Source organism: Lampetra planeri, chromosome 66 (genome assembly GCF_965212315.1).
Source record: "Lampetra planeri chromosome 66, kcLamPlan1.2.h2, whole genome shotgun sequence".
NCBI lineage: Eukaryota > Metazoa > Chordata > Hyperoartia > Petromyzontiformes > Petromyzontidae > Lampetra > Lampetra planeri.
This window is the reverse complement of record NC_136172.1, coordinates 1,307,548-1,330,737: the sequence shown is the minus strand read 5'-3', so window position 1 is coordinate 1,330,737 and position 23,190 is coordinate 1,307,548. Positions and strand designations below refer to the sequence as shown.

At 50.1% G+C, this 23,190-nt stretch overlaps 1 protein-coding gene across 1 annotated transcript in view; it reads right to left on the bottom strand.

The window, feature by feature from the left end:
* LOC144737255 (zinc-binding protein A33-like) overlaps nucleotides 1–20,145 on the bottom strand; it is a 28,777-nt gene extending 8,632 nt beyond the window's left edge. The window contains 4 exon segments of the mRNA XM_078619976.1: nucleotides 2,919–3,100; nucleotides 9,818–9,840; nucleotides 12,342–12,437; nucleotides 19,660–20,145. Coding sequence (XP_078476102.1) covers nucleotides 2,919–3,100; nucleotides 9,818–9,840; nucleotides 12,342–12,437; nucleotides 19,660–20,040 — 682 coding nt within the window. The 5' untranslated portion in view covers nucleotides 20,041–20,145.
* Nucleotides 20,146–23,190: the final 3,045 nt, after the last annotated feature.

Here is a 23,190-nt window from a genome sequence, read left to right as displayed (position 1 = left end):
TCACCATCAGCAGCATCAGCAGCAACAACAAAATCAACAACATCATCATCAGCAATATCATCATCAGCAATATCATCATCAGCAACATCAGCAACATCACCATCAGCAGCATCGATATCGGCAACATCACCATCAGCAGCAATATCATCAGCAACATCGTGACCCACATCGGCAGCATCAGCATCAGAAACATCAGCAAACATTGTGACCAACAGCATCATCATCAGCACCATCATCAACAACAGCAACATCAGTATCACGCGCAAAATTACGATCAATATCATCAGCAACTACAGCATTAGCAACATCACAATCATCAACATCATCAGCAACATCACCATCAGCGCCATCATCAACATAAGCATCAGCAACATCAGCATCAGCAGATTCAACATCAACAACATCACCATGAGCAACAATATGCCCATCAGCAACATCATCATTGGCACCATCAGCAACAACACAATCCGCAATATCACCATCAGCAACATCAATATCACCAACATGATCATCAGCAATATCAACATCAGAAAGCTCATCAACAACATTACCATCGGCAAGAACACGATAAGTAACATCGTCATCATCATCAGCCACAACACTACCACCAACAACATCATCATCAGCACCATCAGCAACAAAATTACCATTATTAACATTATCCGCAACAACAGCATTAACAACATTGTTATCATCAGCAACATCACCATCAGTACAATCACAACCAGCAATATCCCCATAAGTAACATTATCAGCACCATCACTATCAGCAACAACATCAACATCGTCAGCAACATCATCAGCAACATCAGCATCAGCCGCAACATTACCATAAACAACATCATCAACATCGCTACCAACATCAGCGTCATCATCACCATCAGCAATATCACCATCAGCAACAACACCATCAGTAATATCACCATGAGGAGCATTGACATCAGCATCACCAAAATGATCATTAGCAACATCAACATTATAAAGCTCATCATCAGCGACAGTACCATCAGCAACATCCTCATCAACATCATCATCAGCCGTAATATCATCAACATCATCAGCAGCATCAACAGCAAGATTACCATCATCATCAGCAACAGCACTAGCAACATTATCATCAGCACCATCAGAAACATCACCATCAGCAACAGCGCTAGCAATATTATCATCATCAGCACCATCAGAAACATCACCATCAGCAACATCACTATCAATAACATCATCATCATCTACATTGTGACCAACATCAGCATCATCAGTAACATCACCATTAGCAAAATGATCATCAGCAACATCATCATTAACAACACAATCAGCAACATCATAATGATCACCATCAGCAGCATAAACATCACCAACATCACCATCAGCATCATCATCAGTAAAATCAGCATCAGCCGCAACATTACCATCAACCACAGCATCATCGTCAGCAACATTAGCAGCTTCAACATTAGCAACATCACCATGAACAGCAATATCCCCATCAGCAACATCATCATCAGCAACACCATCAGCAACAACACAATCAGCAACATCAGCAACATTAGCAACAGCAACATCAGCAATACCACCATCATCATCACCAATATGATCATCAGCAACAACAAGATCAGAAATATCATTATCAGCGACAGGACCATCGTCAACAACACAATCACCAATATCTTCATCAACATCATGAACAGCCGTAACATTACCATCAACAACATCATCAGCAGCATCAATAGCAACACCAGCACTAGCAACATTGTTATCATCTGCAACATCACCATCAGCAACATCAGAAACATCACCATCAGCAACATCACTATCAACATCACCACGAGCAGCAATATCTCCATCAGCACCATCACTATCAGCAACATCATCAACATCGTGACCAACATCAGCATCATCATCAGCAACAACACAATCAGCAACATCATCATCACCATCAGCAGCATCAACATTACCAACATCACCATCAGCAGCAATATCACCATCAGCAACATCATCATCAACATCGTAACCAACATCATCATTATCAGTTTAACACGTAGGCTTTCGCGACCAATGTTATTCATAATCAACGTTTTTTTTTTTTTTTGGGTTTAGATCGCGTTATTTATAAATGTGTCGTAACCCTCCACCACCCGACGCGGCCAATCAGTAAAATGTGTCACGTTGACAAAAGACAAATAGTTCACTGCTTTAGCCCACCGGTGTGTTGAAGCCACAACATTTACAATTTGAGTACGACGTTTCGCTGGTAATTGCATCCAGCATCATCGGGCAATTCGCCAGAATGGTGAGGCTCTGCTGTTTCTCCCGTTCTCTGCTGCTCTCTATAAGAACGGGAGAAACAGCAGAGCCTCACCATTCTGGCGAATTGCCCGATGATGCTGGATGCAATTACCAGCGAAACGTCGTACTCAAATTGTAAATGTTGTGGCTTCAACACACCGGTGGGCTAAAGCAGTGAACTATTTGTCTTTTGTCAACGTGACACATTTTACTGATTGGCCGTGTCGGGTGGTGGAGGGTTACGACACATTTATAAATAACGCGATCTAAACCCAAAAAAAAAAAACGTTGATTATGAATCATCATTATCATCAGCAACATCACCATCATCATTAACAGCATCACCATTCACCAGCAACATCAACCCTAACCAGAACAACGGCACTGTAATATTAAATTGGACACCCAACGAAATCACCGAAAATCAATCTGCCAACATACGAAAGTAGGCGTGGCCTTGCTCGAAGGGACCGTGTCTTTGCCCATACAGTATATGCTTTTGCGTATCGTGTCTCGAGGTGTATTTTGTATCGATTCCGCTCATAGTCGATCCGATAGCCATGTTAGTGCATTGATCATTGAGGGTGAATCGCTGTGTCGATTCATTGGCAGACTATCTACGCAGTAACCACCTCCTCTGGGAGTCTTTGGGCTGCTGTGCAGAGCGAGGGTCCCCCCGGGTGCGCATGCAGAGGCTTTGAATGAGCGAAGGAGCTCATCGATCCGCTTCTGCAGCGGAACCGCCGCCTCCTCAAACCCCAGCGGCGAGCTGGGCCGTCGGGGCTCCGTCCGCTGGCATCCCAGACTCGCAAAGCTGCGCGATTGGTCCACGAGGCATGGCGTGGCAAACACACAGAGAGAGAGAGACTCGAAATGAGGGATACATGATGTAATAACAGCCATAGAGGGTTCACGTGGGGATTGGCTTGCCGGTCCTGCTTTGTAGCCAATAAGGGTTGAGATAGGGAGCGTGGGCCCGGCGTGATCACGGCATGTCATCGGGAGTGATTGGCCTAGCCATTCGGGGCCCCAGCTAATGGGGATCCGGATGAGAGGCGTGGTCCCGGGAGTGACAGGGAACCATCGAGAATGGTCGAGGCTGTCCATGGAGGATTGGCTGCGGGGACCACGTGACGAAGGGATTAAGAGAGAGTGAGAGAGAACGATCGAGAGCAGACTGGGAAACGAAGAGAGCGAGAGCCACGCGCGTACGGGGGCTCTGGGTGCCACGTGCGCGGTGGGAACTGGTGTGAAGTCTGCCCGCTCTCCGTTGTCTGCCAGCAACGGAGCATGTGTGAGTAAAGTGTATTGTGGAGGTGAAAATAAAGAGGACCGATTCCGAAGCCGTCTCCGAAGGATTATTACACTGGTATCAGAAGTGCTTCTGCGACTGTTTGGACGATCGTCAAGATGTCCAAGCACCCCATAAAAAAGAACCTGCCCGTGCCTCTATCGGAGGAAGAGGTCGAGACGGATGAAGATGAGCTGTTGGGAGCTACAGCCCCTATGCCGCCAGCTGATAATATTCTCCTCGACGCCTCTCAGCGTCGACCAGGGGAAGATGCGACCACCGCTGGAACAAAAGACGAGTGGCGGCTGATGGCGGAGCAGATTGAGTCATTACGCGCCATTCTGCTTAGCCTGGTGACCGCGGTGGCGTCCTCACCAGCCGCAGGTCGCCAGATCGCCGATCAGCTGGACGCCGCGGGAAGGGGTCCTGCAAAGGAATCTGCGTCCGCCATTGCTCCTGCCACGTGGGAGGACGCCGTCATTTTGGGTGGGGCGGCTGCGCAGGAGCCGTCGGGTGCCATTTTGGGCGCGCCTACCGCCACGCGGCCGCCGGACGCCATTTTGCCTGCAACGGGTGGAGAGCGGGAACGGCAGTCGGAGACGCCCGCGGCGCGCGCTTGCCACCGCGGACATCGCCTTCCACAAATTAAAGAATTTATCGCCGGGGGCGATTGGAGTGCTTTTACGTGGCGCTTCGAGTCAGCTGTTAGATCCGTCAACTGGACGGAGGATGAAGCACTGGGAGTGCTACCTACACTGCTTGACGATGTTTCTCTGGGGGTCTTCCGCTCCATCCCGGCGTCCAAGAAGAAGACACTGCGGGACGCGTTCGCAGAGATGGCGGAATTTTATGACCCACCAACGTCAGCCACCAGAAAATTTATGTCGCGTCGCCGAGCATCGGAGGAATCGCCGACGCGACGGCCGACCATTTGGATCCTCTCATCCTTTCCCGTATGCTGGAGTTGGCTCAGGAGCTCAACATTTCGCTACCAGTGTGCGGCCACGAACCGCTTACATCGCGATGGGTGGCGCGTTGCCTGGACACTAAATTTAATATTAAGCGTTGGGACCAGATGGCGGCGTGGACGGGGAAACCAGAAATCGACGGGCCGCCTTTAGGGTGGTCTCCACGACTGGTGGTCCACTGCTCCAACGACTCGGGCGACGACGACATGCTGGCTGCTGCTGTTCCGCATAGGATTCCGGGACGGCGGCTGCGCGACCAGCGTGGCGACTACACGGGCCGTCCACGCGCAAGGGCCGGGTCGTCCGACCGCCGGCCGACATCGGCCGCGTGCTTCAAGTGCGGCAGACGGGGCTATTTCGCCCGTGACTGCCGCTGCCGACCTCTGCTGTCGCCTCTTCCGCCAAGGGGACCTCCATCTCCTCCACCTGCTGCGGAGCTGCAACAACCTCGGGCGAGTCGGCACAAATCGGACACCCGTCAGGTCTTGTCACATCACTCATCCACTCGCACTCATTCTTACACTCCTGTGGATGATCTTACTTCTCCTGCTACATTTACGCGCTCTGCTACACAGTGGAAAAAATTGGCTCGCAGGGTTGTGGCTGCGGCATCGAGCTCGTCGACGGTACGCGGTACCATCGACGGCGTTGACGTCCGTATCTTGGTGGACACGGGCGCGTCTGCCACCATCATTTCAGATGTTATTTTCCATTTGTTGTCCATTCCTACTTCGCGGATACGCAGGGTTAATGATGCGTGTGTCGCCGCAAATGGGGGAAGCATGGGTATCTGTGGCCAGGTAGATGTGAGCATCGCTATCGGAAATATTACCGCCGCAGGACCTGTGTTAATCTCTCGCTCGCTAGCTGTTCCATGCTTACTCGGTACTGATTTCCTGCGCCAGATGCCGCTGAGAATACGGGTCGACCAGGACTGTTTGGAAATGCCGGGGGGTCGTAGAATGGCGTTCCTGCCTTCCCTGTTGGCCAACGCGCCTACAGGTAACGCAGTTACTGCCGTTGTTGCTGCTACGGTGGAGGTTCCGTCGGGAGCGCAAATGCTAATTCCGCTGCGTTATTGAAAACCCCTTCGAATGGGAAGGGATGCGAAGGGCGTACTGCTATCCCCATCGAATTCGGTATCTAAATCTTTATCTTTGGCGGCGGCACAAACGATCGTGCGACCAGGTCAAGCACCTTTCATACAGGTGTTAAATGGGGGACCTGACCGCGTTATTGTTCCGGAGGGGTCGGTGCTGGCTCACGCCACTACCGATTTCGCCTCTTGTGACAAAACGCCGCGCGCTCGGATGCCCGCGGGTGGGCCTCCGCACGATCGTTCACAAGAACGCTGGATCGCAGATTTATGCGGAGAGAATTCTTCCTTGTCGAATGAACAAAGGAACGCCCTGCGTTCACTATTGCTACGGTACGCTGATGTTTTCAGCAAAAATGATTTGGACCTCGGCCGCACGTCGCTTTTGTCGCACCATATTGACACCGGTGCGTCACCTCCCATCTGTATGCACCCTCATCGCATGAGCCCGGCGGAAAGGGAACACGTGCGCGGAGCGGTAGATGAATTGCTGGCGGCGGATATTATTTCGCCGTCCAACAGCCCTTGGGGCGCGCCCGTCGTTCTGGTTAAGAAAAAGGATGGTGGTACGAGATTTTGCGTTGATTTCCGCCGGTTGAACAAAATTTCGGTGGCGGATGCGTACCCCTTACCGAGGATGGATGATTCATTGGATGCTTTATCGGGTGCTAAATTATTTTCCACCCTTGACCTGTCCTCGGGCTTCTGGCAGCTTCCCCTCGACGATGAGTCGAAGGCCAAAACGCCATTCTGCATGCCGCAAGGTCTCTTTGAATTTAATCAGTTGCCTATGGGCTTGAATGCGGCGCCGGCGACGTTTCAGCGGCTCATGGAATTGATGTTGGCTGGACTACAGTGGGAAACGTGCTTCATATCTAGACGATATAATTGTCTTCAGCCGCACGTTCGAGGAACACCTCCAACGCCTAGAGACGGTTTTTCAAAGAATGTGTGCGGCTGACCTTAAGTTTAAACCTAAAAAATGCCACCTTCTGCAACACTCCGTCCGTTACTTGGGTCATATTGTCAGTTCAGACGGCGTGTCCACTGACCCTCTGAAAACCAAATGCGTACGAGAGTGGCCCACACCCACTTCAGTGGGTGATGTTCGGCGATTTATTGGGTTCGCTTCCTATTATCGCCGCTTCGTTAAGAACTTTGCGACGTTGGCAAAACCATTACACGTTCTGACTGGCAAAAATCAAAGGTTTAAATGGGGAGCGGAGGAGGAAAGTTATTTTGTGGCACTTCGGGACCACCTCGCCACGGCGCCTACGCTAGATTACCCAGACTTCTCACAGCCGTTCATCCTTGATACGGATGCTAGTGATATCGGCATTGGGGCCGTTTTGTCGCAACGTAAGGACGGGGTTGAGCGAGTGGTGGCGTACGGCAGCAGGGTTTTATCCCCTGCGAAAACGCGCTATTGCGTGACAAGACGAGAACTTTTGGCAATTGTCCACTTTGTTCGATTGTACCGGCCGTACCTGTATGGACGGAAGTTCCTAGTTCACACTGATCATGCGGCTTTGCAATACTCCTTGAAATTGGATCAACCACCAGGCCAATTGGCTCGGTGGTTGGAATCGTTACAGGAATTTTCCTTCGATATTACATACCGAAAGGGGGCCCGTCACGCGAACGCTGACGCGCTCTCAAGGCTGCCGCCCCTTCCTCCGTGCACTTGCCTGACGGGCACGCACCGCTGTGCGGCACCGCCCACCTCGCCCTGTCCGGTTATGGGGGCGATAGCGAATGAGGACGATGCAGGGGCGAAAGCGGAGGAGGACGACCAGCAGGTGTCGGTGGACACCGATGATACCTTACGGCTGCCGCACACGGTCTGGTTACGTTAGCAGTAGGCTGATGCCTCGCTGTCTCCGCTACGGAAATTGATAGGGAAACAAAAATCTCAATTGGCGGGCTGGAAGTGGCAGATGTTCCGAGGCAAGTCGGGATTGTTAATGTGTACCGACGGGTTGTCTGACCGACCACGCTTGGTGGTGCCTACTTCGCTTCGCTACGACCTGCTCCGTGCTCTGCACGCTGATAAGTTGATGCACCTCGGCGTCCAAAAGACTTTGGCCGCGATGCAGAAGGATTTTTTTTGGGCCGGTATGACGGCAGACGTCAATGACTTTGTCTGCTCATGCCAGGATTGTGCGAAGAGGAAGCCGCCTCGGAACCCCTATGTACCACCGTTACGTTCCATTGAGGTGTCCCGTATCAACGAATTGGTTGCTCTCGATATTCTGGGCCCGTTTCCCCCGTCGGCTAGGGGCAATAAATACCTTCTGGTCGGGGTGGAATATTTTTCTCGATGGCCGATGGCCTGGCCTCTGACCGACCAAACGGCAGCGTCCATTACCGACGCTTTCTTGAACGGGTATGTCATGGACAAGGGGGCACCTGAGAGGCTGCTCACAGATCAAGGGCGGAATTTCTCTTCTAAATTGCTTAAGGAAGTTTGTGACGTGCTGGGTACGAAGAAAATTCGCACTTCTCCATACCATCCACAAACAGATGGTATGGTGGAACGATTCAACCGTACCCTCTCGGCTATGCTTTGTCACACGGTCAGTGAAAAGCAAACCGATTGGGACCTGCACATACCAGGCGTCTTAGCGGCTTACTGCATGGTTCCACACACGTCTACGGGATACTCACCATTTTTTTTTATGTATGGCCGTGAAAATGTTCCACCCATCGATGTGCAGCTATGTAAGCCGAGTACACGACCGTCCCGCTCCTTGCCTGACCACGTGCGTGATTCGCTTGAACGAGTAACGGAGGCGCGAGAGGCTGCCCGGTGTGCGACGGCCCGTGCCCAGGCAAGGAACGAACGGTATGCGCGTCGATCGCATACTCGCATGCCTTGGTCAGTGGGGGACCTGGCGTGGCTCCACTGCCCCCAGGTACCGGCGGGCACATCCCCCAAACTGCACAGGCCGTGGCGGGGGCCTGTGACGCTGGTAGATGTTCAGAACTCACAAAGTATCCGCGTTCAGTACGGAAAACGGCGGTGGTATGTTCACTCCTCACGACTTAAACCCTATGTTGATGCGCGTGTCGGCCCTTCATCCCCACTATTTGACCTGCCGGGTTCTGCCGAGCCGACTACGCCGATTGCCACACCCGTTGATCCCAAGGGGGACTGTGTTGTGCCTCCTACAGATGAACAGGTTCTGAGGGCTGAGGAGGCCCCAGCCGCCCCCCCTCCAACGGGGCCTGCCCTGGACGTGACCAAGCACCAACAACCTACTTCTTCTTCGAGCCTACCACCTCCTGTCCATCCGGAAGCAAAGCGACCATGCGCTGGGAGCGGAGAGGGTCCCGCGTCGCGTACGTGGTCGAAATCTCTTCCGTTTCGTTAACGTTTGATCGTTTCGCTAAATTCCCTGTCGTTACTGCGCTGCAGGGGCGCCCTAATGTATGTCGTGATTTTTCATGGGTGACTGTTTTAAATGTTGTTAGGCACGGGGACGCCGGTTCACCCTCGTATTGTTAAACGCACCTTGGTGCCCTAATAAGATGTTTCGGAATTGGTTCATCACCCTTTCCCAGCCGAGACGGCTAAATTTTTTTCACCGGGGGGGGGGGGGGGGTGATGTAATAACAGCCATAGAGGGTTCACGTGGGGATTGGCTTGCTGGTCCTGCTTTGTAGCCAATAAGGGTTGAGATAGGGAGCGTGGGCCCGGCGTGATCATGGCATGTCATCGGGAGTGATTGGCCTAGCCATTCGGGGCCCCAGCTAATGGGGATCCGGATGAGAGGCGTGGTCCCGGGAGTGACAGGGAACCATCGAGAATGGTCGAGGCTGTCCATGGAGGATTGGCTGGGGGGACCACGTGACGAAGGGATTAAGAGAGAGTGAGAGAGAACGATCGAGAGCAGACTGGGAAACGAAGAGAGCGAGAGCCACGCGCGTACGGGGGCTCTGGGTGCCACGTGCGCGGTGGGAACTGGTGTGAAGTCTGCCCGCTCTCCGTTGTCTGCCAGCAACGGAGCGTGTGTGAGTAAAGTGTATTGTGGAGGTGAAAATAAAGAGGACCGATTCCGAAGCCGTCTCCGAAGGATTATTACACATGGCAGCTGAAAGAACCACGCGCGGGTCCCTCGTGAGCATCGGTGGAATGGGGTTGAGGCGAACGTGAGTGAGGTGGGGCAGCCCTACCTTGCCCAGTGTAGAGTGCAGCCCTAACACACGGACAGCATGCAGACAACAGGTAGACCACACACAGCCGAGAATCAATGCACAATACAAAGCAGTCGGTTTAAATATCAGCAAATTTCCCTTAAATATCGAGCAGTGAGTGTGTGGGGTTGTTCGAGGAGCCGAGCATCAAGAAGGAAACACACCAACACAGCACATACACAGAGCACACACGCTGCACACATGCATACAACTACAGCCACCAATCGACACAAAGTGGTGGTGACCACGGCGCTTGTGCCAGGCTAGGTGTACTTTTTGGACACAAAGTGTCTAAGGCTCGCTGGCAGGCTAGGTGCAAGAGGTCATGGGAAAGACCCATGTGCCCTTGGTTGACTGCTGTGCTAAGCTAGATGCAGGAGGTCACAAGACAGACCCAGTTGTCATGGTTTGACTGTGTTTCATCCACCCAGTGATCCACTCGTTGTAAGTGTAGTGGCATAGGACGTCACTACTGTTTCGGCCTGTACGAGGGCTGGGGGCCCCAAGGGGGTGCCTGGGGGGTCACGTGGTGGAGGAACCCAGACCTCCCGTGAGGCGTGGCCTGGGAAGGGAGGCGCAGCCTGGGCGGAGCCGGCCACGCCAGAGCAGATATAAGCGTGGTGTGAACCCAGAGCGATGCTGTTGTACTCCGAAGTGAAGACGATATCATCGGTCCTCTAGTCCCGGGTTGTTCCAGAGTGTTAGTGAGTGGAGGAAGGTGGTCACCACCTCATGTACAATGTTATATTACTTACCGTTTAATAAATAGTGGTGCCTCCAAGCTGTGTGTGTGTGCGCACATAATTCGAACCCACTACATAAGCATCGCTCATCTTCTCTCTGTTGTTGCTGAAGGGTGACTCCCTCCAATTGCCCAGTAGCGTCCATTCTCCACAAAGGCCGATCTTGACACCGCTGGTACCGGTCATCTGCAAGTCCAATCAGCTCCACATCCACATGTACCATATCAGCCCATCGCTTCCCCATTCCATGCTGTGCCCGTTTAGCCCCCCTTATCCGGCCAAATAGAAGCTGCTTGGGCATGTGGCCACAGCACAGACAAGCGCAGCACACACACTGACAGAGCACACTGAGCTGGATGAGTCTGGCCCAACGCCGTGTGCTTCCCGCGCGTGGCACCTCGAGAAACTCCACAGGGTCCTCGGTCTCCTCGAGGCTACGGATTCTGCTCAGCACCTCCGTCAGGCTGCGCAGAGTCGCCTGGTTCTTCTCAATCTCCTGCCGGATCTCCAAGAGCTTGAGGTCACGCTCCTTGTCTATGGCCCTCAGCGCCGAGGCCTTGTCCTCAGAGATGAGTCGCAGGAGCTCGTCATAGCTGCCGCTCAACCTCCCCTTTGTCTGCTCTGCTGCTGCTTGTGGCGGCAGCGAGGAGCATCACAGTCACTCTCAACTCCCTCCCGTCATCTCCTTCCCTAATCGTCTCTGTTTCTCCCTTTCCCAGTGCCCAATCCCGTTTTCGGTCCTTCTCCCTCCTTGCACCCCTCCACTGGAATCAACACCGCTTCACTGCAACCATTAAGCAGCACTGTCCATAAACTCAACACTGCCCATAGATTTAACACTGCCCATAGACTGAACTCTGGTCAAATACTTAACACTTCCCATGTGCATTAAGCAGTACCCCTCAATCTCCTTTCGTTTCTCTCTTAAAGCCTCACTTCTCTATATCCTATTCTCTTCCTCTTCCATTCCCTCACCCCTCCACTCCTTCCCGTCCCTCCCCTGCTCTTTCGTGATCCCTAAGTAGATAGTACTTAGGGATCAGATTGAGGAATGTTACCAATTCCTCAATGCTTGCATGCCCGTGCCAACTGCATTATTTTATTCCATCACTGTTTTTAAACTATTGTAAGCGCCTTGAGTAAAGGTGCTCTATATGAATATTAATTAAGTTACAGTCAATACACAATTCGTGGAGATAATAAAAATAAGAAAAACATATGACTATTTCTGGCAATAATGCAGGAGCAGTTAAGATGTTCAAACTCCAAATAGACAAGTCTACATTAACCACACATTACTGGAGGGAAAACATGCTCAACAAATATGCTTTGATTCTGCATGCACTGTCTTTGAAACTAATTAGCCTGCACCAAAGCTATGGCTCTGTCTCACCGGTGCTGTCGAGCAATGAGTGCCAAAAGGTGAACAGCACAAGGACAATGTGAATGCAAAAGCGTTTATAGCTCGGGTCATATTTTACCACAATGTTTTACCATAAGTCTGTGTGGTTAGCGCAGACTTAATTCTTTTTAATACGTATCTATTTGGTGTTTTAACATCTTAATACCTCCTGTATGACTACCAGAAAGGGACATACATTTCTTTTTCTTTTTTTATAATTTTGTTTCTGGTGGCAAAAAGGGTCCCATACATAATATTTGGAAACCAAGAGTCCTGGGTTTGTACCGTAAACTACAGGTAACACACATTGTGAGTCTTTCCCGGTGCAGTTATGCATTGAATGAGTGTGAATTCTCACCTCCACAGTCTTGGTTGAGTCCACAGGGCCACTAACGATGGAGGTCTCTGTCTCCTCTCTCATGCTCAGTTGTTGCATCATGGAGCTCAGCTGCCCCTGCACAGCCAGAGGAGTGAAACTCACGATGAACACGGGGACAGCTCCTGCTCCATAGATCCCTGAATAATTTGAAATCTATACCTCCTATGATCCACCTTTAACCACTCAATGTCAATAGAGAGGAAGCCTAGGAATCTCAGAGGTTAGAAGACTGATTGCACCACTGAGTTCCTGATGTTGAGTCAGGGGTTCAGGCGTCCATGATTACACTAGCCTCTAAAGTGGAGTGAGTTGATGGTCTGAGTCCCGGGTTCACTACCTTACAACAGTAGGGATAACAGGCGGGAGCAGTGGCTTAACCAGTAGAAAAGAGAAGAACGGGAGGGAGGGTGGTAGGAAACTAACTGAACAGAACTTAATAAAAAATAAAATGAATGCAATGTCTGGATCAGCCGCTTTCCTCCCTGAGAGCAACGATTATCAGATTTTTGCTACGGTGTTTCAATGTCTGAGGTCCAGCACCCCTCCCTGGCCCCCGTTTTTTTCTGCCCATCTAGCCCCCTCTATCCAGCCATACAAAAGCTGTTAGGGCATGCGGTGGCTGGGCATGTGAGTTACGTGACCCAGCCAATGCAGCCTTGCCTGTCGGAGGAGCTAACTGATGGGTCTGTTTCCAAATATTTTAAGGATTTGTGAGCTCCTCACACAATTCAGCCTGATTAAACCCAAAATGGATCGTAGGCAGACCAACCTGAATGTTTCTAACCGGCATAGATGTTCCATTCGGAGGTTCACGTTTTGCAAGAATAGAGAAGGGAGGGTATGACCATGGCCGAGACGACCTGTCTAATAGTGTATTGTATTACAGGTAACTTCCACACGGCGTTGCACAACTGATGAAAAGACAATGCCGCTCAACTGAATCGGAGTGAGACCTCTGCTGTGAAACCGGAGCTGATCATAAGCACAATTCCCAGGTACAGAAACTTCTCCACTCTCCCCACAACCTGCCCGCCAATAGTGAGTTGAGCGGTTGGAGGGCTTGATATCACAAAATACTCAGGCAGCTGCTAAGTTATGGAAGGGCTGATGGTAAGGACCCACCCTCTTAGTAGCACGCTCCAGGTCAAGCAGCAGTGCCTCCAACTCCTATGAGTGAGCAGCAATCACCAGATTGACCAACAGGGAGCCATCCCTCGACCACACCTGGGCATCGATCAGCTTCCCATTGTATCTGTTTCAGATGGAGATTCAGGTACAGCCATGGAAAGCTTCTCAAACTAAGTGGTCGAAAAATATGTGAAATAATGTAGGAGCCAGAGGACATGCCTGTCTCACTCTAAGGTGAACAGAGAATGGCTCGGACTCCTGGCCACGTAGGTTTACCCGGGCCTGCCAACCATCATGAAGGTTTTTCATGATTGTGAGAAGCATTTCAGGGACTACAAAAGCACGACTAACAACCGAGAGCCCCGGCCTATTGATGGAATCACAGGCCTTCCCCAGGTCAATAAAGCAATGATGTAGGTCCCCTTTGGGAATTCCCTACACCTCTGCTGCAGCAGACGGACAGAAAATATGGGGTCTGTGCAGGACCGCCCTTTCCTGAAACCTCATTGGGGCTCTGCAAGCCTCTGCTCAGGGTGTCTGGCAAGGTGATGTTGAATAATCCTTGCCAGGACCTTTCCCGGCACACTGAGGAGGGATATGCCCCAGTAGTTGTTACAGTCTGTGTGGTCCCCCTTCTAAAAGAACCCGTCGAGTGGTCCATACTGTTATTATGACTTCACCTATGGCAGTCCGTCACTCTCCCTCAGCAGTTTACTTTGGAGATCAGCTTTGCTCGGCGCTTTTTCTAGTCTCATACTCTGGATTGCCTTCCGTACTTCCTCAACAGATGGCACTTCAGCCAGCCACTCACAGGGGGTGACTACTTTTCACAATATTTGAGGCACCACAGACTTAGCAGGTTCATCCGCACCTTGCCCCATGATGTTTTCTGGGCTGAGCGATTTCTTCTCCCCCAAGATCTGACAGAGATGCTCAGCAAACATGCCAACCTGTTCCGGGGGTTGGCAATCGGATCACCTATCTTTCCCCTAAGGATGGCGATCGGTGTGGTGCCGTAAGTTACTGTTTTATGGAATTAAAGAGTTATTTGTGGTTTCGGGCTACTGAGACAGAATCTTCTCAGCAACCCACGGCCACCACTCTTCCTTGTAGCGATGCATGGCTCTCCAAAACTGTGTAAAACATGCGGTTTGCCTCCTCATTGTCCGACGTGGGATACTGTAGACGGTGGGAGTGGGTCTTTCACCTTTTCTCAGCCAAACAAAATACCTCCTCCATCAGCCAAGGTATCTGGGAAGGTTTGGACCACGTACCCAAAGGAGCCATTGCAGCTGCATGAGCCACACTCCTAAACCTCGCCCATTTCCCCTTGGCATCCGGTGGAGGGTGAGACGATGCCAAGCCCAGCTGCAAGCAATGACGAAATTCTTGCTTGCAACTTTCATTAGGTAGGTGACACCAGGTCACTGTGAGTTTGTAAGGGGTCTAAGATGGACGCCCAACACCAGAGTGGAAGAATGGAAGGCGCATCTTACAGGTGACAATCCGATGGTCAGTGGGCAGTCAGCTCCACGGTGGGTCTTAAGTGTCAAGGACATGGGCCCGCATCCACTGTTCCATCACTATTTCGTCCAGAAGATGTTCTTCTGAGGACCTGGCGTGCATCCATCATGCTTGGATGCGCCGATATCAGAACAGCGTGTTGGTAATTACAAGCACATGGGATGCATAGAAGTATAGCACCCTCCTACCATTGTTATTGGGCTGATTTGGCACATGCCTTCAAACCAAGGCCATAATTATAATATATATATTGGGGGGGAAACATCCCCCCCAATATATATATATTAAAATTTTCTCAAAATGTCCCCCCCAATATATTACTATAAAATAGATTTCTGTTTATATTATTGTGGTTATGGTTGTAATTTATTAATCCCTAATCTCTGCCATTACATACAATGAAACAAGAAAAGGTAATAAAGAACAAAACAGCAATGTAATACAATACACTATTAGACATTATTGTAAAAAAAAATCCATCCTATGTGTTAGTGCATTTTTTAATATTTTAGGCAGTAAATGGCAGAAATTTAGTTTTCAAATTAAGATTTTTTTTTCTGGGGAGGGACCCCCAGACCCCCTTGAAGATTTGGTCCCCCCCAATGTTGACTCCATGGCTACAGCCTTGCTGCAAACCACTCCAGCCCAGGTGCCAGTGTCATGACCCACTCGGACATTAAAGTCACCTAACAGGATGACTCCATCCCGAAGGGCTACTTTAGCACCTGTGATATGAGGTCATAGAAGGCATCTGACACAATGGCTTTTCCTGCATCCCTCCACTGGTGTTCATCTTTGGTGGAAGCATAAGCAACCATCAACATTCCTCACCTCTGCTTAATTCTATTCTATTTAGACTATATAGTGCCCTTTTTAGAGCGCTTTACAATGCAAACTGACGGCGGTACACAAAAGAGCTAAAAGGGAGGAACAGATGGGGTGGAATGGCTGTTCGTGAGGAAGGTAATGGAATGGATGTAGAGACATGGGTAAGGAGCTGATGTTGCATGGGTAGGGGAATAAAGTGATGGTGAATAAGGGTGACATATGGGTGCAACATGAATGAGAGGCAGCGGGGTATGTGGAAATATGTGTGAAGTGATGGGATAGATAGGTGCTATTGCTGGGCATGAATGAGGGTAGGTGAAGGGTGGTAGCGGCAGAGGTTCTGGTGGCTGGATATTTGGGCTGATTGAGGAGCACGGTGGAGGGCTAAGAGAGAGACGTGGTTAGGTGCACATGGAGAAAGCGAGACGTCAGAGCTGGGTCAGGAATTAGAGACGTCAGAGGAAGAGGACGGGGGGACTGTGAGTGGGTTAGAGGCAGTGGAAGAGAAAAAGCAATAGAAAAGAGAAAGGACCTAAGGGCAGAGCGAAAGCAGGAAAGTGAGGGGGAGAGTCTAATGTGGAGAGGGAGTTTGTTCCAGTGTAACAAGGCAAGAAGAGAGAAAGCACTAAATCGAGATTGGGCGCAAAGAGGTGGAGGGACAGAGAGAAGAAGGGAAGATTCAGATCGGAGGGGTGTAAAGGGACGTATAAATAAATGAGAGAGGAGAGGTGGGGGGCAAGACCATGCAAAGCTTGGAATACTAGGGTGAGGAATTCAAAAATACAGCGGCGATAAACAGGAAGCCAGTGAAATTGTTGAAGGAGAGGGGAGCAGTGACACATGTAGGGAAGGTTGAGTACAGCGTGTGTCGCTGCGTTTTGGATGTGTTGGAGAGGGATAAAGGCATAAGCAGGGAAACCAACGAGGAGTGAGTTGCAGTAATCAAGACGTGCGAAGACAAGGGAGTGCACGAGGAGTTTGGCAGCGGTGGGGGTGATGAGGGGGCAGATATTTCTGATTGTCAGATGGTAATGGCATGTGCGAGTAGTATTGGCAATATGGGAAGTGAAGGAAAGAGTGTAATGAAAGGGAACACCGAGAATGAGGGTGGAATAATTTGAGTGGGTGGGGGGGGGGATGGTGCAGGAGGGGATGAGCAGGAGGATGGAAAGAAAAGCACCTAGGTTTTGGAAGGATTTAGGGAAAGGAAGTTTTGGGTCATCCAGGATTGTCAGACAGGATGCGATGCAGAGAGAAAGTTGGGGGTGAATGAATTGGAAAATAAGGAAATTTGAGGGTCATCGGCAAAGAGGTGATAAGAAATATCAAAGGAAGAAATAATAGACTCTAGGAAAGTTGTGTATATGGAGAACAGAAGGGGACCAAGTACCAAGCCCTGGGGGACACCAACCGTGATGGGGGACGGGGAGGGGGAGGAAGAGCGTGGCTGAAATAGTCAATGAATGGGAAATTAGGTAGGAACGGAGCTTAGAAAAATGGGTTGCAGAGATGCCGAGGTTGGAGAGAGTAGATAAAAGGATGGAGTGGTCTAGGGTGTAGAAGGCGTTAGATACATCGAGAGAGATAAGGACAGAGGATAGGCCGGAGTGACCCGAGTTGGCCAGGTGGTTGTGGGTGTGAAGGAGGGCAGTTTCAGTGGAGTGGAGAGGGCAGAAACCAGACTGGTCGAGGGAATACAGCAATTGGAAAGAGATGTAGGATGAAAGACGGGAGTACACTACGTGTTCTAGAAGTTTGGAGAAATAAGGAAGCAAAGAAATAAGGTGATAGTGTGCGGGGACAGAAGGATTTAGAGATGGTGTTTTGAGAAGCGGTTGGATGATGGTGGTTTTGGAAGGGTTGGGGAATTTGCCGGACGAGAGGGAAGAGTTAAAATGAGCCAAGGAAATTTGAATAACAATGGGGAGAATGGATTGGAGAATGGATGGAAGAAGAGAAGGTGGAATGGGATCGAGGGAGGAAAATGTGGGCAGGTTTTTGAGATGATGGTAGACAGCTCCAGAAGAAAAACATGGGAGAAAGCATTTAAGGAAAAGGTAGTAGTAGGGTAGGGCAGGGAGGAGTCACTAGGTGCAGGGATATCAGGGGGTTGCGCAGTGAGCAAGGAGCGAATGTGGTCGATCTTGGTCGTGAAGTAGTTGGAAAAGACCACAGGAGAGGGGGAAGAAGAGGAAGTGACAGGTGCAGTAGAGCATGGGTGGACCAGAGAATTATGGGTATTGAAGAGCAGAGCAGGGTGCGAAGATAGGGAAGAAATTAAGGAAATAAAGTACGGTTGGTGAACAGCCTCCAGAGCAGAAGTGTAATTTGAAAGTAGGGAAGTATGAGGAATGGCAATCATTAGTTGGTGAGGTCTTCCAGATGTGCCCTGCTTTGCTCATGAGCCAGTGCTGAGGCTTGAGCGTAAAAAGGGAGTAGAGGTGCAAGCGAGTTCAACGAGGAAAAAAGTGCTGAATTTAGCAGGGAAGAGAAATCAGGGATTGGGGGAAGAGATGAGGATACCAATGGAATAAGTGTGCAGTTGCTAAGGGAGTGTAGGTTGTGGTGGAGGCGAGGAGCTGCATGGGAAGGCGGGGAAGGTGGCGCGGGGGGGGGGACTAGAAGTGTCACAGTCATTAGTAAGTGATCGGATGGAGGGCGAGGGGACTGGAGGCTGAGCAACTGGAAATGAAGATGAGATCAAGTGTTCCACCAGAGGAATGAGTTGGGGGACAGGGGATGAGATGGAGGTGGAAAGAGCCAATAAGTAGAGAAGCAGAGGTGGATGGTGATGTAATATTTAGGTTAAAGTCACCCAGTAGAATTAATGGAGAAGCAATTGGAAAGAGTAGATAGGATACAGTCAAGATCATTGAAGAAAAAAGAGCAGGAAGCTGAGGGACAGTAAATCATGGGGAAGGAAATTGAGTGCGGTAAAGAGAAAGTAAAAATTGTATTTTAAAGAGGAAAAAATGTGGAGCGCATCAGATAGGGGTATGGGGATCCAGTAGGAAGGGATGAGCAGCAGTGCTTTGAGCATGGGAAACGCGCAAGATAAATAAAATGCATTCTTATTATTACAGCTTCCGACATCTCACCACCATGCTACCATCGTTTTTTTTCCAAAATAAGATCCACTCCCTGTGGTTTGGCAGTCTCCTACCGCACCTGGCCCTTGCTGATCTCGTCAAGAAACATAAACCATCACGCAAACTCCATTCATTTTCGCAGAGGCATTTTGCTAGCCATCAAATTAAGACGGTCACTGCATCCCGCGTTTTTTATTCACATCTGTGGTCGTTTATAATGCTCTTCGTTCCAATTTAGGAAGCCACTGGAGCTATGCAATTTTAAATCTAGATTGAAATCACATTTCTTTAAAAACTGCTGTTTGCATTTAGTTTAGCACGGTTGGCGACCTATGGTGTCAATAAATTCAACATACATACATACACACTCACAATGGCGGACTCACTGACACACACACACACCTCGCCCCTATATCCGGGTGCGTGACTGTATGGAATGTTCGCTGAACCGGTTCTGTGGGAATGTGGCAGTGGACGTCACATACAGGCGCATATAAAGATCCCCCGTATAGCCTTAACATACTTTTGAGGCAAGTACTGTAAGAGAGTACATATGAAGGTCGGCACAGCACACGAGGCGGTGGACGACCGGCACCACGCCAAACATAGACAAATACACACACACACATCTATCAAACAATGACTAGTCACAGCAGGGCACTGTAATGCAGTAGGCCGAATATGCGACTTGGGGTGTGCGTGCGACGTGAATCAGAGGCTCTGCTCACCGCCTTCTCCCCTCGTTGCGCCTGCACTGGGACAATGTCGTGCCTCCTGTGGTCGCCCATGCAGCCCATGCAGATCAGCTGTGTGTCCGTCTTGCAGTAGAGGTCCAGGCCCTGCCCGTGCCGCTTGCATCTCCTCCCTGGGCGTGGGACGATGTTAATTTTATTTAAATCTGCGACGATGTTGGCAAGAAGGATATTCTTGCTCAGCTTTGGTTTTTGGTAATAAATCTCACGACACTCGGGGCAGGTGAACCTGGCCTTCGCTGACTGCACTGCCCAGTGGCTCTCTATGCACGACTTGCAGAAGCTGTGGCCACAGCTCAAACTCACGGGGACCTTGAACAACTCCAGGCAAATGGAGCAGGAGAAGTCTGAAGCCATTGCTGTCGAGCGCGAAGCACACGGGGGCAACAGCCAGGGCCGACTGAGAGACTCGAGGAAGAGATGGGGGAGATGGAAGAGGCGGGGAGAAGGAAGAGACAGAAGAGGAGGTGTCGCGTGACTGAGCAATTACGCCCTCGGCCAGGTGCGAGGTCCGATCTGGCCCTCCACCCATCCACGCCATGGGCGGGGGAACGGGTGGCAGAGATGTGTTTTTCGTCTGGGCTATGCCTCACATTCATTGTCGCTACACTTCCGCTGTACCACATACTGACACACACGCTCACCAACACACACATAAATAAAAAGATCAACATTTTGCCTTCAAAGACGATTGAGGCAAGTGCTGTTAGCGAGTAGGACCTATGAAGGCCGGAATGGCACAAGAGGGAGTGGGTGGCCAGCACCACACCCGGTCACCTGTTCCCCCCAGTGACACTGTAAGCACATCGCATCAAGTACTCATTTGAGGTTGAGTCGACGACCTCGGGGACGCCCGGGACCATTAAAATAATCGTCACAGGTGTTGGTCACGAGCAGGAATCGAACTCGGGTTGGCTGGGTTCGTAGTGTCGCGCGCTCATCGCTACACTACCGCTCCCCACTGAAACACAGAGACAAAGATCCTCCTTTAGATTTGAAGTTTACCGTGACTGCAAGGATCCATACTTTCTAGTTTTTTCGGTAAAGTCAGTCACGTAGGTAAAAAATAAAATAAATTAAATTTAAAATATGTATTTATTTAATAAAGCTATACAATTATTGAAATAATAAAAAGTAGCTGCTTCCATTTTTATTATTTAATTATTTGATGCAGTTGTTTTCGTTTTAATTCATTTTATTTTTACCGAAAAAAACAAAAAGTACAAAGATCCCCCATATAGCCTTAACAGACTGTAGGGGCAAGTGCTGTTAGCGAGCACCTATGAAGGCCGGAACGATAAACGAGAGGGTGGGTGGCCAGCACCACGCCCGATCGCCTTTGTCTCCCCAGTGACGATGTTTACACACTGCACCATGTGCTAATTTTAGGCTGAGTCGACCTAGGGGAGTCCCAGGACCGGTTCAGATAATCGTCACTGGTGTTGCTCCGTGAGCAGTAATCGAACCCGGGTCGTCGGGTTCATAGTGCAGCGCGTTATCCGCTACACCACCGCTCCCCACTCACGAACACGCACACACAGCTCGCCCCGTAGCCATGTGCGTGACCGGATGACATTTTCGCTCAACCGGTAGTGGGAATGCGGCTCTGGCCGTTATGCGATGCGGGCGGAATGCGGGTCCAGTGGTGATGGACTGCGCCTCTGGGCTTTGCATTGAAACCTTTACAGCGTACATAGACAACGCACTGTTAAAAACTAGTTCTTTAACGACTGTATGGTGAGGGTAAATGTGTGATTAGTATTACCGCACTGCCCTAATACACACCACTGCTGTACTACACTGACCAATGCTGTAACACACACATACACTCACCACTGCCCTAACACACATACATATCTGACCTATAAAAGGCATTCTTTGTCTGTCTGTCTCTCTGTCTGTCTGTGGATGAAACTTGCGAAGGATTTGTCTTTCGAACCGTGGGGTTTTCGTTTAAAACAAGTAACCAGGTACCACGCCATGAGCCCCATGGTGAGCCAGCGCTATTCCTTTTTCCCATCCGTCAACTTGAAAGTAGTTAAATTAACAATTTAGCTGACCGGGGGTTGCCCCTAGTAACGCACATGCCTTCGTTGGGAGGGGGTGAAAATATATCTTCGCGTTAAAAATGCACAAAAATAAGACACAACCCTGAGGTAAATTCCGCAAAGTGTTATGTTCTCTTCTCCCCCCCCCCCCACCTCAATGTGTACACTTACTACTTATAGGGTCGGAAGATACTAATATTATAGCACTTAGATACAATCATTGTAGAGCGGCCAGAGGGATGGTGGGGGAGGGCGAGGGTAGCGGCTCAGCCCACAGCCTGCCAAGGTGCCAACTCGGCCGGCTGGGAAATCTAGGCAAGGACGGGGGCTCTGCACGGGACTAGGCCTCACGACGGCACTCTGTCAGATTAGTAGTATGTGCTATAGAGTCGATAAATACTGCTATAGAGTCACCATATACTACTGTAGTGATAGCAGGTACCACTACAGTATGCACTGTTGTAATCATAGCAGGTACCACCAAATTCAGTATGCACTGCTGTAGTGAAAGCAGGTACCACCACAGTCGGTATGCACTGCTGTAGTCATAGTAGGTACCACCACAGTCAGTATGCACTGCTGTAGTGAAAGCAGGTACCACTACAGTCGGTATGCACTGCTGGAGTGAAGGCAGGAACACCAAAGTCAGTACGCACTGCTGTCATCATAGCAGGTACCAACACATTCGGTATGCACTGCTGTAGTCATAGCAGGTACCACCACAGATGATATGAACTGCTGTAGCCATAGCAGGTACAACCACAGTCAGTATGCACTGCTGTAGTGATCGCAGGTTCAACCAAAGTCGGTATGCACTGCTGAAGTGATCACAGGAACCACCACAGTCGGTATGCACTGCTGTAGTCATAGCAGGCACCACCACAGTCAGTATGCACTGCTGTAGTGAAAGCAGGTACCACCTGATTCGGTATGCACTACTGAAGTGATGGGAGGAACTACCACAGTCGGTATGCACTGCTGTAGATAAAGCAGGTACCACCACAGTCGGTATGCACTGCTGTATTGAAAGCAGGTACCACCACAGTCGGTATGCACTGCTGTAGTTAAAGCAGTTACCACCACAGTCAGTATGCACTGCTGTAGTGATAGCAGGAACCACCAGAGTCAGTATGCACTGCTGTATTGATAGCAAGTACAACCAAAGTCGATATGCACTGATGCAGTAATAACAGATACCACCAGAGTTGGTATGCACTCCTGTAGTGATGACAGGTACCACCTGATTCGGTATGCACTACTGAAGTGATGGGAGGAACCACCACAGTCGGTATGCACTGCTGTAGTTAAAGCAGGTACCACCACAGTCGGTATGCACTGCTGTAATGATAGCAGGAACCACCACAGTCGGTATGCACTGCTGTAGTCATAACAGGTGCCACCACAGGCGGTTTGCACTGCTGTAGTTAACGGAGGTACCGCCACAGTCGTTATACACTGC